The 14938-nt window shown below is 33.2% G+C and overlaps 2 protein-coding genes across 9 annotated transcripts in view; one reads left to right on the top strand and one right to left on the bottom strand.

The window, feature by feature from the left end:
* Positions 1-14938, top strand: part of LOC122633903 (transcription factor SOX-2-like) — a 305138-nt gene that overhangs the window by 28498 nt on the left and 261702 nt on the right. The gene's annotated exons all lie outside the window — the stretch shown is intronic.
* On the bottom strand, positions 6715-11278 carry LOC122633933. 2 transcript variants are annotated; one of them, XM_043822433.1, is made up of 4 exons: positions 11147-11278; positions 10573-10885; positions 10284-10463; positions 6715-8647 (listed from the first exon to the last, which is right to left on the bottom strand). In XM_043822433.1, the coding sequence occupies exons 2-4, from the start codon at positions 10852-10854 to the stop codon at positions 8594-8596; spliced, it is 516 nt and encodes a 171-aa protein (XP_043678368.1). In that variant the 5' UTR covers positions 10855-10885; positions 11147-11278; the 3' UTR covers positions 6715-8593. The 2 variants fall into 2 exon arrangements, with proteins under 2 accessions (XP_043678368.1, XP_043678375.1); XM_043822440.1 differs by lacking the exon at positions 6715-8647 and adding an exon at positions 9179-9740.

Genomic DNA, 14938 nt, shown 5'->3' with positions numbered 1-14938 from the left:
AGAGAGAGAGAGAGGCGCGGCAAGCCGTTTTGTGCGCGCCGCGCAAAAGATGCCTTTGAATCCTTAATTCCCTTTGAAACTCTCATTCTGGCAGCAAAATGGCGAGAACGAGCCGTATTCTTCGGCTGAATGACGTATTGAGCGAGTTTTGTATGCCGTTGCGTCCGCGTATGGCTCATCCACGGCCCATACTCGCGCTTATACGATACGTAATACGTTCTCTATTTTCTCCGTTAGTCGATGCTTCACCGCGTAGGAAGAGGTGCCACTGCCCTTTCTCTCCCTCTCCCTCTCCCTCTCTCTCTCTCTCTTTCTCTCTCCTCCTCTTTCTCTTTCTCTTTCTCTCAGTCTCTCGCTCTCCATTTATTTCTCTATATCTTCTTACTTCTTTACTTTCCTTTCATCTTTTCCTATTTTCCCTTTCTCTTTTTTTCGAGGCACTCGTTCTTCTCCATTCTTAAACGATAATTCAGCAAAGGTGTTCCTTCCTCATGTTAGAAACTATATCTATTTGGAGAGACTAGGTTATTCAATGGAGTTTCTTCAAAAACAAGAGAAATAGAGATAATTTTCTTCCAAAAAAAAAAGAAAGGAAAGAGAAAGAAAAGAAGAAACTCTTAGTTGCTGTTTTTCAATCCTTTATGACTTTCGTATTATTGTTATTGCCATTTGACCAGTACCTTTTAACAAAAGAACGGTCAACCGAAAGGTTGAACTTTAAGGTCTTTTTCTTATTCATTATTTTCAATACGCCACAGGTTTAAATATTACATCCCCTCTCTTTTCTGAATTTTCCTATTTAGAAATATTTCCCTTCGTTTCGTCAAACTCATTTGACCATCGTCAGTCCTTCAGTACGGACCTATACTTATCTAATTTTCATTTTTGTTTCATCTTAGAAATACTTTACTTCTTCGAGTCTCTGTTGACTGTCTGTTGACTGTCAGTACTCTCGCAGTACGCGCGCAGCATATCTATCTAATCTTCATTTTTCGTTCATCGAGTTTAGAAACGGTTTATTAACGAAGTGTTCGATCAAATATTCGAGATCAAGAAGAGTAATTTGGAGAAAGAATTCAGATACGTGTTTTTTGGAAAATTCGATAGATAATAGAAAGAGATTAAGTAGGAGAGGAGAAGAGTGCAAGGAAAGATTCTATAAGGAGACAAAAAAAGTTGTTTTTATTAGTGTAGTGTGTGGAATTTCTCGTAGAAAGGTGTACTAACAGTCCTGTCAGAAAAATGAGTAGAATAATAATAATAAAAGAAGTATTAAAAATTAAAGAGGAAGAAGTACAGATAATAGAAGAAGAAGAAGAAGAAGTAGAGATGAAAGAAGAAATAGAAGAAGTAGAGATGAAAGAAGAAGTAGAAGAAATACAGATGAAAGAAGAAGTAGAAGAAATACAGATGAAAGAAGAGGTAGAAGAAATACAGATGAAAGAAGAAGTAGAAGAAATACAGATGAAAGAAGAGGTAGAAGAAGTACAGATGAAAGAACAAGGAGAAGAAGAAGTACAGATGAAAGAAGAAGTAGAAGAAATACAGATGAAAGAAGAAGTAGAAGAAGTACTGATGAAAGAAGAAGTAGAAGAAGTACTGATGAAAGAAGAAGTAGAAGAAGTACTGATGAAAGAAGAGAGAGAAGAAGTAGTACTGGAGGAGGTGGAGATGGAGGAAGAAAACGAAAAAATACTAATAATGATAAAGGAAGAAATAGAAATAGAAGTAGAAATACAACTAGAAGCAGAAGAGCTAGAGGAAGTGGAAATATACCTAAAAGTAGAAGTAGAAGAAGAGGAAGGAGTTCACATTATCGGGCAGCTTTCTTGCGGATACAATTTCCCAACACAATTTTCTTTTCAGTCGAATCCACCGGCCGCGTTGGGCGGCTGGATGTGGGTGGCAAATGGCAAAGTGATAGAGTGAGAGAACGAGCAAGCGAGCGAGCGAGCGAGGGGATGGCGGCAAAGATGGAGGGAGAGTAGTGCAGCCCATATTCGTGCATTGTGGCACGTTCCATCGCGTTCTCAACTGAACTGAACTCGACTCAACAGTGGAGGACACAATGGGCGGTATGAATAAGTATAACAGACAGACACCGGTACAGACAGACACAGGTAGCTCGGGCCGCAGTATGTGAATGAGGAACCCATTTGATAACACGCCTCCACAGCCACCCAGGTCCATTGTGTCGCTTCCTATTCAGCTGCTCTATGCCCTCTTCTCCTCCTATCCCCGTTCCCTCTGACTCCTGTGGCCCACCCCTCCATCACCACCTCCTCCTCCCTTCCTCCTTTCTCCCTTCTTTTCCTCCCACTCCTTTTCCGTGTGCTATCATCGCGGAAATCTTGTCCTATCTGTCCTACGTTCGCGTTACGCACGTCTCCCTCTGAAGAAGGAGAAGAAGAAAAAAAGAAATAAACGCCTGAACGCGTCTGTATCTTAAATCTCAAGCATTTCCATGAACAATCGGAAACGAATAGATAGTTCGATTCTATACGTATGTACATATATATATATATATATATATATATATATATATATATATGTATGTATGTACGCGTCCTGTGTACGATGAAGAGAAAATTTCGAAGGATACCGCTCGTTTCCCGTGGACCCGTTGCCGTCCATCTCTCCGCACCGCACTGCACCGCATCACGACGATGTGGCTGCGCCATCTATACATGTATGTACGTACGTACGTACGTAGGTACGTATATGTGCCTGTGTAGCTTGTACATCGGCTACCGACAACAATGAGCCAGAGACAAAGGCTACGTACAATGCTGATGTTGAACTCGACTGATTTCGACGATTTTTGGCCTTTGCATGTGCATCGCGCGTTACTCGACAATGATTCCCGCATACGTAATCATCGCTATGGGCACGCTACCCTGGTGCACTCGCAAAACAGTGGTTCTCATTTCTACATTCTCATGCAGAATCCCCTTCTACTTCCTTTCTGCAGCTTCCTCTTCTTCTTTTTCGAATCATCAAAGTGTCATCGAGTTCGAGAATTTAAGAACGAAGGAGATACCAATTTATTACCTTTTGCATCAACTAAACGGATATCGACGAAGGTATTTTTAATACGTTTAATAACATCTTTTTGATTCAAGGATACGCAAATAGAAAGCACAATCAGCGAATAGGTGACCCGCAAATACATCATAACGTGCGCAGTCGACGATGAGACCGGATGGTAATTTCGAGCCGTTCATTCATTTAAATACCACCGTGGCGGCCGATAATAATTGTAAGCTATCACTGATATACGCGCTCAATTGTCGTCCCATTTGACAAGGTATTGCATTCTCTCGATCGCCGGCAGGAAAATTCTCTTAATCATAAAATTATAATGTTATAATTATTTCCAATACGATATATACATATACGTACATATACATACATATACATACATGCATGCATGCATGCATACATACATACATACATACATACATACATACATATATTTATTCTTTGATAACAAGACTTAACTTCTTTCAACATTTCGACTCATTTGACACACTATTGCGTTATCACGATCGCCAGAAGAAAAATTCTCATAATTACAAAATTATATACACGTGTACATATATTTCCTGAATACGAAAATTAATTCCTTTCAACATTTCTATCTATTTGCATTATCTCGATCACCAAGAGATAAATTCTCTTAATCAAGAAATTATAATGTTATAATTATCCTATCTCTGATACGAGATAATTATATACATATATATATTCTCTGATAACGAGAGTTAACTCCTTCGGACATTTGTTCCCATTTGACAACATGGTATTGCATTTTCTCAATTGCCAGAAAGAAAATTCTCTTAATCAAGAAATTATAATGTTGTAATTATCCTATTTATATAATACGAGATAATTACATACATATATACATATTCTCTGATAACGAGAGTCAACTTCTTTCGACATTTTGTTTCATTTGACCCTATATTACATTTTCTTAATCGTTAGAAAGGAAAATTCTCTTAATCAAGAAATTATAATCTTATAATTATCTTATTTATATTATACGAGATAATTACATACATACATACATACATACATATATGTATATATATTCTCCATTAACAAGAGTTAACTTCTTTCGACATTTCGTGTGTCATCGTTAAAGATAGTGGGGTTTTGTCGTCGCTTGTCTTTGATATATTTGGAAAATATCGAAGAAAGTTACAGGAGAATGAGACCTTCGATCTTTCACAAAGTCCACGTTGCATTCACTTCCGATCAGTGATTTCGAAACGACGTCGTCTTCCTCGAGGTCGCCGACAAGTTTGCCAGAGAAAGAGAAAGAGAAACAGAAACAGATAGAGATAGAGATAGATAGATAGATAGATAGATAGATAGATAGATAGATAGATAGATAGATAGATAGATAGAGAGAGAAAGAGACGGAGAGAGAAACAGAATAAGAGAAGGAACATGTTCGTCGCCGTTGAGTTTCCTTCGTTTCTTTCGCGGATCCTTCATTCGTCGATCGGCAAAAGCAGGAGCTCGATCGATTGAGCACCCCTGACCGCACCTGAATAGATACATTGTGCCGGGGCTGCCTATTGACGGGCGATTGTTCTCTCAACAATAACAACAATATCTGAATAGTCGTCGTGCACATCTCTCGCGCGCTGTGCACGCACCTACGCGCTCACGTTCACGCGTTTTCAAACGCACGCTGTGTCGTGCGCGAGCGCACGATCATCTCTCTCTCTCTCTCTCTCTCTCTCTCTCTCTCTCTGTCTCTCTGTTTTTCTCTCATTCTCTTATTCTCTCTTTCTCTCTCTTTCTAATAAAAGACTTTTCATATCAAAAAGACTCGCCTAAACGCGATCCACCAAAAATTCGTGATTTTTCTTAAGAAATACATCTTCGATGTTCGCTATACCTTTATGAATCGGTTTTTGACTCGACTTTATGGTATTTGATACGACGTGTTATGTTTTTGATATAAAAATATAGGAAAAAGAGAAGAGAATAGACTTGATAGAATCTTGGTATTCACGTTTCTGATATAAATATATAGACAAAAAAATAGACTTGAGAGGACTTAGAGCGAGAGATTTATGAAGTTGTGATTTTCCTGTGTTATTTTTTTTTAATGATTCTTTTTCTTTTTTTCCTTTTCTTTTTTTTTTTTTTCTTACGATGATCTCCTTTCTTCCTGACTATTTTTTCTCGTCAATCTTTTTAAATTCTATGAAAGTTTTGAAACTTCTACGATTTCGTGTTTAGAGATAATTGTTGTTTTCTTTTTCTAATTTTTTTACGATCGTATAAATCGAAGTTTAATGTTTAATAGATTTTCATAAAAGTTTGGTATCTTCAAAAATAAATCTTACATTTGGTATTATTATTATTATTTATTGTAATGTCATGAACAATAGTCAAATTAATTTGTGATGCGCATTGTCATTAATATATACTACGTATTATAGAAAATACAATACATATACGGATGTGCTTGTAAAATGTCTCGTGTTTAATGTTCGTGACATTCTTCACGTCGGTATAAATTTAGCATAAAGAAAAGTGGGTCTTTCTAATCAGAATTAAATCTAGTTTCAGTTTCATTTCATATTGACTTTCTATCCGCGATCAACTTCATAAAAATTATTATCGTATCGTAGCCAAAGAAAAAAAAACAAAAAAAAAAATAGAAATCATTTCTGTCTGATCGAATTCCGCATAAACAACAGTCTGTATATCATATGAATATCAGAATTGAAAATATTAAAATTATTGTAATAATACAATAATAAAAAAGAATAGCAAAGTAGAAAGTTTATACCGCGTGATTAGAGAGAAGAAAAGACAAATTGAAGGAAAGAATTGAAATTATAAAAAAAGAACTTATAAATGAATCAATATACACGTTCGATTAGATTTTTAGCGGAAAGAAATCGTTTTTTAATGAACTTTTTACTTGAATTTCCTATAAGACGCATCACCATATAGCATTACGTAGTATCACATTTACTAATAAGTGTATCGACACTTATGTTACCTCTTTGATAATTAATATATATCAGAATGATTTAATATATTAGAATTATTTAGATCTTCTATTTAATTTCTTTTGATCTTTACTACTTAAGTCCTACGTTGTAAGTCCACGTTGCAAGTCTACGTTTAAATGCGGATTTTTTTTTCTTACAGAGTATCGAATTCATCAATATGCCTATTGCCATTTTAATTTACCCTACTATTAACCCTACCATTATATACAATATATTTATTTTGGTACAACATTATTTATTTTACAAGATGAATCAAAAGTTCTTTGATGGCTTACAAGTTCCTAAGTAATTTTTAAAATCAATTACTCTTTTTCAAGACATTTTAGGCTAATGATGATAAGCAATTTTAAAGGAATTTTACAATTGGAAAAAATTAGCTAACGAAGTCTTCAAAAAAAGTAATTGATTCTTGACATTACTTAAGAACTTTCAATAACTACGAATTTTTGGTCCATTCTGTAAAACTTACAAAACATCTTATTCCTAAACGCGATTAATCCTATTTTATTTCTTAGCTAGTTTTTCATTCTCTCTCTTTCTCTCTCTCTCTCTCTCTCTTTCTCATTCACTCTTTTCCATTCACTCTTTTTCATTCATTCTCTTTCATTCACTCTCTTTCATTCACTCTCTTTCATTCACTCTCTCTTATTCATTCTCTTAATAGTATAATATATAACTAATCATAGTTCAAGGCTAGAAAGATGTTTGGTATTTATGTTGCTCCTAACGAATAGTTTTCAACGTTATAAATCTACATATAGTTTGGTCTTGATTATACTTTTTCTTGGTCTAGTTTTAAACTATAAATTTTTTTAAAAGCTAGAACTAGATTTTCTTAATTTTTATACCATAGCTGGTGACAAACAGCTGACGCATAAATTTGCGTTTATCTTTGATCGTTGCTGTAAATACTATATATCTAGTTCTAAACTTTAATTATTCTAATATCAAGACTAGAATATTTAGTTAAACTTATCCCACTGTTTTTATAACTTTCATGGGATTCAATTTTTATTAACCTTATAAATCTACGTTATAATCTAATAATCTAATAAACAAATTCAGTCTCGATTCTCTCTTTAATTACTCTATAATTATTATTTTATAATTAATTAAAGTTTACTCGTACAATTGACTAGACCTTTTGACTAGATCCTTTGAATTGGTATGACTAGATCAGTAGATTATAACAATAAGCGTATTGATACTACAAGATCGATCAAAATTTTATGATTCGTTTCAAAGTTCTTAGATGATATCAATTACTCTTTTTCCAAAACTTTAGTCTAATTTCTCTTTGTTTGTAAAAGTTACAAATAAAGTCAAAAGACTAGTAAAACTAAAAAGTAAACGAACTCTGCTTAAATCTTGGAAAAAAATAATTGATGTTTAAAATCACTTGGGAACATTTGATCCATACAAAAATCTTTGATCTATCTTGTAGAATTTGATTACTTAAAGTATTTTACTTCTAATAATTTACAAAGCAGCTGCAAGAATGCAGAATCTCCATAGTAAATTATGTCAAAGGCAATATTGTAGAATTCGACAAATATATATATACATATATATTAAAATCATCTTAATTAATAAATTCTTTTAGATAAGATAGGAATATTTTATATAAATATTCGAACACCCGGCTAATAAATCTATATTTTCCGAAGAATTATTAATTTCGAAACAAGTAAAAAATGTTAAAAGACGGTTTTGTATTGAAAACAATGACTGCAATTGTTGTACATGAATTTAGGCTATTGTCATGAAAATGTTATAATATCAAAAATTAATGAAATATCATATTCGTTGTTCGACATATTTTATTGTCGGGTGTTAATCATATACGAATTATTACTATTTTATGATTAATTTTTCGCGGCCCATTCCCGACTCCGTATAAATTTATAAGCTAATAGCAATGTATAAAGTGTTCACTTATATATAATTCTATTTCATATGAAATATTTAATTTTATTTCATATGAAACTACTATTATTTCTGTGGAAACGATATGAAAAATCTAACTTGAAATATACGTACGAATATATTCATTGTTTTCGGCTAATATTTTCGTTTTATTTTTAGGGTAGATGTTTCTAATCGTATTTTACGAATTTAAAATTAATTTCTAATTGTAATTTACAAATTCGAAATCAATTTCTAATCGTATTTTATGAATTTATGATCAATCTCTATAAAATCATTTATATATTATTTCATTAGTTGAGTTAACTATTGACTGAATTTAATGGTTAACTTAACTTTTGTGGAGTCGGTCGCCGCCTTGGGATCCGCCATAATAATTTTTCAGTTTTTATACGATTGACGAGCATGTCGACGAATGACATTCTGTTTAAAGTTTATTTTGTAATATAAAACGATATATCAGAAAGTAAAAGTCAACGTCTATCGTCTATCGTAACAAAAGCTGATATCTGGATCCGTTTATTTTTTTGAAAGATAGTTGTTCTTTGATGTCGTTGTGTCATATTATTGATATTATTTAGTGTTACATTCCTCAGGCGATCGTGTGATAAATCGGAATAGTGTCAAAAACAGGAAGAAAGCGATAATTCGGAGAAGCCGCATTCTGAACATTTTTTCTGTGGAAAGAAAAATTGAAAAATCGTGGTTAAAAATTATCGAAAGAAATTGGAAATAATTTTTTCGTTGCTACACGTAATGTTGCTTTTAATTTCAGTACGTTCGTCTTTTTTCTTTTTTCGTTTTCTTTAATATACAGGATGTTCATAAATGATTACCCTGATTATAATATATTATAATTCTTTATTGGATATTTGTAATGAAACACAAATTTATACATCATTGACATAACACACATAAAGTTTCTAACCATAAAGAAAATATTTCGACATGTTAGTTTCATCGGTAAGATATTATAAATTGATGAAATTAGGGTAATCATTTATGGACACCCTATATAGACATATAGATGTATAAATATATATGTAGATATATAGATATATACGGGGGTGGGATATATATATTTATATATATATATATATATATACATATCAGATATATACATATATACATATATATATATACATATATGGGTGGGAATACATATATCTATATATATTTCTATATATATATATTTATATCTGTATCCGTATCTATCTATACATATACATATATTTACCTATAATATATGTAGATATATATATATATATATAGTTTCTGCGATATGTGTGATCTTCGAGAGAATGCGAAGTTGTTATTAAAATTGTAAACGATCGACAAAGTCGACGGCAAGTCTTATAACCTCTCCACATTTTTCAATAACATAAAAAAAAAAAGGAAAATACTTTGAATCTTTGAACGCTCATCACAAAATGCAGAATTATTTGTCGACGCGATATCGTCGAGTTTACGATAAAATTAAAGAAGCTCGAAGTATGAATTTCAAAGGAAAATTGCCTAAAGTATGTAAACAAAATATTTTCTTTCGAAATATCGAGTAATTTAATTAACGATTCGACGATTTTATCTTTTAGAGTATAATGGACGTCAAGATGATTTTAAACGGTTTATCTTCGTCAACGAACGTTGGTAAAGATGTTGTTAAATTTCCGTACGAATTGACATCGAAGATCGTTCAATTTCCTTATGTACATTATTGGCGAAAATATTGGCTCGTTAAGTGTAGTACCATCACGATGTTTATCTTGATGCCTGCATTTTACAATCTTTATAAGTTCAAAAAGTCGGAGAATTCAAATTGGCCGTATAAAAAAGATGTCAATGAATTATGTGAGCTGAGAAAGGAAGTCGAAGCAAAACCAAAGATTTAGAATAACAAATTATAGATTTAAGAAGAATAAAGAAAAAAAGAAAATATCTTATTCGACCGAGTTTCAAGCGAAATATTGACGTATAAATTCAATGATATTTCTGTATACTTTCGAAACCTTGAAAGTTTCGAGACAATGATATTAGAGGTCAACATTTCAAGGTGAAAACATGAGAAACAGAAATATTAGACTGAACGTTTAATTATAAGAATATGTGTATATAATACAATTTCGAAAACGTAACTTTCTCGATCCAGAGAAACAACTTTTTGATATAGAGAAAAATCTTTCGTTCGCGACAAAATATTTTGTATAAACTTTTCGTGGTAATTAAATGTAGAAAAAAAAAACAGAAAAAAATAAGAAAGAAAGAAAGAAAGAAAGAAAAATAGAAAGAAAGAAAAAAAAAGTGTAATTTTCTTACCATCGGATATTCTTCGGTCAGTGCTTTTTCACTTAGAAGATTATATTTCGAGCTATTGTCCGTGACATTATTATGAGTGCAAGTAAAAGGGATCCTTATTTGCCAAGATGGTTCTCGAATATTTGCACCTAGGTTTAATATGTCTCGTCCACAATAGATTATTTTACATGGAACATTTACCTAAAAAGATTGTCCGAAGAATAATCCAAAATATTCAGTATAGTATTTAAACGAAATTTTTTTGTTTTTCAATGAACTTTCGGATTAGCAATGATATAATTATACTTACTGTTTCTATGTCGTTTAATCTATCGCAATGCCTCGAATCTTCTGTAGAATTTGCAAGAGATGATGGCCCTGTAGAACTTGGAGTAGGGTTATTTGTTACAAAATCAGATTCAAGGGAAGGGGTGAGACTACTAATGCCGCTGGATTCACTTCCGATACTTGGAGATAAAGGTCCAATCCCATTTAAAGTTCTTAAACCTTGCTCATATAGTATTCTCACTCCTAATGCGTAAAAGTGTTCGGCTTCTATTCCGGATAATGGTAGTGCAATACTTAATGCCATTTTATTTTCTTGTTGCTTCTGTTATATTTTCCTAGAAAATGATTTATATCTTTGTAATTTGAGTTTCTAATGATGTAATTTGATTTGTAAATGATTTATATTTGTTTATTTTTGTTATATCCACGGTCATAATTTTTTTTTTTTTTTTATATATAAAAATTAAGATCGTGTCGTATTCCATTTTAAAATGTCTTCAAAATTATTACGATGGTATTTGAATTCGTTTTAATTTGTTCTTAATCGTAGGAGATCTTCTTGATATTAAAAGAAATAAGAATGTTATAAAATTTACCTTAAAAGTGAGTAAAATATTGTTCCTTTCAGACTTGTCACACTTTCGTTATGATATCGCCAAATTTAATAACATATTTTCGAATGGTCCTAACTGTTACGATATCAACCGACAACTGAAGCACAAGTATGAACTCAAAGTGTCCTATTTTCTTCATCGGTTAATTCTAATGTCACTGCGGACTTTGACAAATGTAGATAAACATGACCTTAAACGATCAGTATTGAAATTTCTAGTATAAATAAGAAACTTATTTCTGTGGAATTAGCTATGAAAGTAATTTAGAAAAAATGTAACAAATATATCCAATTGGATTCTAGTTCTATTCCATTTATGATTTTGTCTTCATGTATTTATATATAATATATAATACTCATATTATTTATATATACATTATGATTCTTACAACATTCGAATATATATATGTATAAATTTTATTTTATGTAACGTATATACCACATAATAAAGATATATATTATGTGCAATATAATTTCTAAAGATTGAAAATATTAATACTGAGAATAGAACAAAATTTGTCAATTTTTTTGTCAATTTTTTACTTAAAAATATATTTTATATGTATTTGTCTATTTTAGCAGGAATTTATTTGACATTACCGACCGTCGATACACTTCCTCGCCGATAGTAAAGTATTCTGTTATATCGACTGCTGTTATGTAATTTTAAGATAGGTGTGACATATTATATTATTTTTATTGTAATATTTCATTTCATTTCACATGTAATATTTAAATAAAATTAAATTGATTTGCTATGAAATTTTAATGAGTAATTTTTACCATTTTTTTTATTCTATCTTATCCCTAATTTCAATCGTTGGTAACTGCAGTTTCCTACATGACCTATACTTAGGAATTCTCGCTATTCACCGATGTTGATAAGAAGTAATCTAACATACCGACTATTTCGAAATCAGTCTTGTTTCTGCTTTTGCCCGCTAGAAGACCATTGACTTGATCGTCCAACAAGAGACATAAATGTTTGTTTAAATAATTACTAATTTATATAGTTTATTTTTATGTAGGAATTTGAATGGACATAAAATATTATATTAAATCTTCGGATAATCTAAAAAATAAAAGTAACAAGTATAATTGCTTAAGAATATTTTACGATACTGTCATTAAATAAATAAAAGCTGAATAGATCCAACCATGGATAGGATTTAGAAATTTCATTACGAACTAGTAGACGTTTGAATAAATTATAAAATATTTATAATGGCTGCCTGTCATTTAAATTGAATACAAATTTAATTTACTTTCTAATTCAAAGATATAAGAGAATTACATTTCTACAAAATTAAATAGAGTAAGGATCATAATTATAAATCATTGATTGATTCCAATTTCACTTGCGCAACGTTCTAAATAAACATTCAGATATTATACATCATTCGCAACAATTTCAGATGAAAATTACAAAATTCCAGTTAACTTTGACAAGTTCTTCGTATATACTATATCGTATATCGTAAATAACGATATAGTAAAAAGAAAACGCTAGTATCTCCTTCAATGATATGACACACGAAGCATGGTCGCGTATACCGGGTGTCTGATTCGTAATGGTGACATCGTGTGAACGAGGTATACGGTGGCCCTGGCAACGCACATGCGCCCTTCTTCGACTCTCTCGCCTCTCCTATTCCTCTCTTCGGATGGTTGAGGATTGGCTCGGAGTAACACCCCCTCATAATGGGTTCACCCGTCTGAACGGAGCTCGTGGGAGAAGAGGATAGACACACACACATACACACACACACACACACACACATTTATATATACGAATATCTATATGTCGGTATACATATTACATATATACATATATGTCTATGGATATCAGTACATACTTATTACATAGAGTAAGAGAGTACGATGAAAGAAGAGAAAGCTGCGGTTTCGGTTTAGAGAGAGAAAGAGAGACAGAGAGAGAGAGAGAGAGAGAAGGAAAAAGAGGGTCAGAGCAGAGCCAAAAGAGAGATAGAGAGTGAGAACGCAGAGCGAGCCAGCGAAGGGAGGTGAGAGGGAAGAAGGCAACGGAAGCCATATTGATTTCCCTATGTTTCCCCGTGTTGTTACTATAGTGCCCGGTGAGGGCGCGAGGAGACGGCAGGCTCCCTCCGTCATCACCCTCTGCCACCCTCCGATATCGCCATCCTCCGCGAGCTTGTACTCTCTTTCTTTCTCTCGGTTGCTCTCTTTCTCTCTCTTTCTCTACCTAGCAGGCGCACGCCGAGATACTCCGTTCTCTCCTCTCTTCCGGCTCATTCGCAAACTTTCCTATCCATTTTTTTCTCTTCATCTTCCTTCTCCTTCCCTCCTTCTCATTCCTTCCGTTCACTACCGTCATCGATACGCAACCGTCGACTATTTTCAAGCGTTTTCTGCGAGCTAAAACTGCAATTCCGTTTCACCTCTATTCTACGATCTAATATAACATCGATGTCTTACCTAATTCGATCCGTTCATCTTATTCGATTAACCCAATTTCGACGATTTTCTATCTTCAAACGACAAAGACAAAATATTATTCAAATACGATTTATCATGTTTATTCAATACTCTTTATTAGTCATGATTATTTATTACTAAAACATATTTGACAGGAAATATATGGACACTTTGAAAATGAAATATTATGTCTAAATTGTATGTAACACGAAGAGATAGTTTGACCATGGGCGAGCTTAGTTTTCATGGAAAGTGCCAACTACGATCAGGAACACCTGGGTGGTCCGTACACGATATCAGCTGCGTCTTTTCCCAGATAAAGAGAGATAGACGTTTCACTTTTGCTCCTTGTCTCTTCGTCTCTTCTCTCTTTCTCTCTCGTCCTACTCTCTTATCCTACGAGAAGTGGGAGGGATAGTGAACCATGTGGTTGTTACCTAGTGATGCATGGCTCGGTAATAGCTACAATACAAGCAGCTTACAAGAGGGGTTCCACTTCCATTCCGCGCTCGCCGACTTGAGATTTATTGCCACGGGGCGGATTGCGGATTCCCAGATTCCCCGGTTTGCCCTTATAAATGACTCCTATTAATTGACCATGATGCCAGAGAAGGAAAAGACAATACGAGAACCGGAACAATACCTACTCATTGTTTTAGTTTTATTTGCTCTTTTTTTTCTTTTTTCTTTTTTTTTCGTTTTGGTTAAAATGTTTCCTCCTTGAAATAATTTCAATTTCGTTTGACAAGTAGTTTCGTTATTAATGATTCGAGGAAATGGATTGTTTATTATTTATTTTCTTTATTATATTAAAATTGTCGATAATATATATATATGTGTATTTTTTTCTTTTGTTCTTTTTTGAAACAATAGCATACAGATTGAAATTGCCAATCGCGGATTATGGTAATAGAATCGAAAAAAGGGAAGAAAAATATTTGATATCTTCTCTTCGTTTTGGCTCGTGCACGAGGCACGTGTCGAGCACGCGCGAGGAACGCAACTAGACACACCCACCTCTCTTGCGCGTAAGCCCCATAGCGGAACGAAGAACCCCATAAACGCGATCTCGGCGTCATTAAACGAGTGCTAATGCACTTAATAGCGAGCTCTCGTGCGTGCGTGCGTGAGAAAGAGAAAGTGGGTGGGAACGATGTGTCAAAACACGCTTGATTAGATCGACCTGACGTTGAAATAAATCGTGCTAGTAAACCGGATTCTATTTCGACACGATGAACGCGTATTTGAACTCGTGTCTTTTATGAAATATGACTGATTGTTGGGGATGAATTATAGATATATCGAAATAATTCAAGAC

This window comes from Vespula pensylvanica, chromosome 1, assembly GCF_014466175.1.
Source record: "Vespula pensylvanica isolate Volc-1 chromosome 1, ASM1446617v1, whole genome shotgun sequence".
In the NCBI taxonomy this organism is placed as follows: Eukaryota; Metazoa; Arthropoda; class Insecta; order Hymenoptera; family Vespidae; genus Vespula; species Vespula pensylvanica.
Note: the sequence above shows the minus strand (reverse complement) of the source record. Positions and strands in the feature narration are given on the sequence as shown.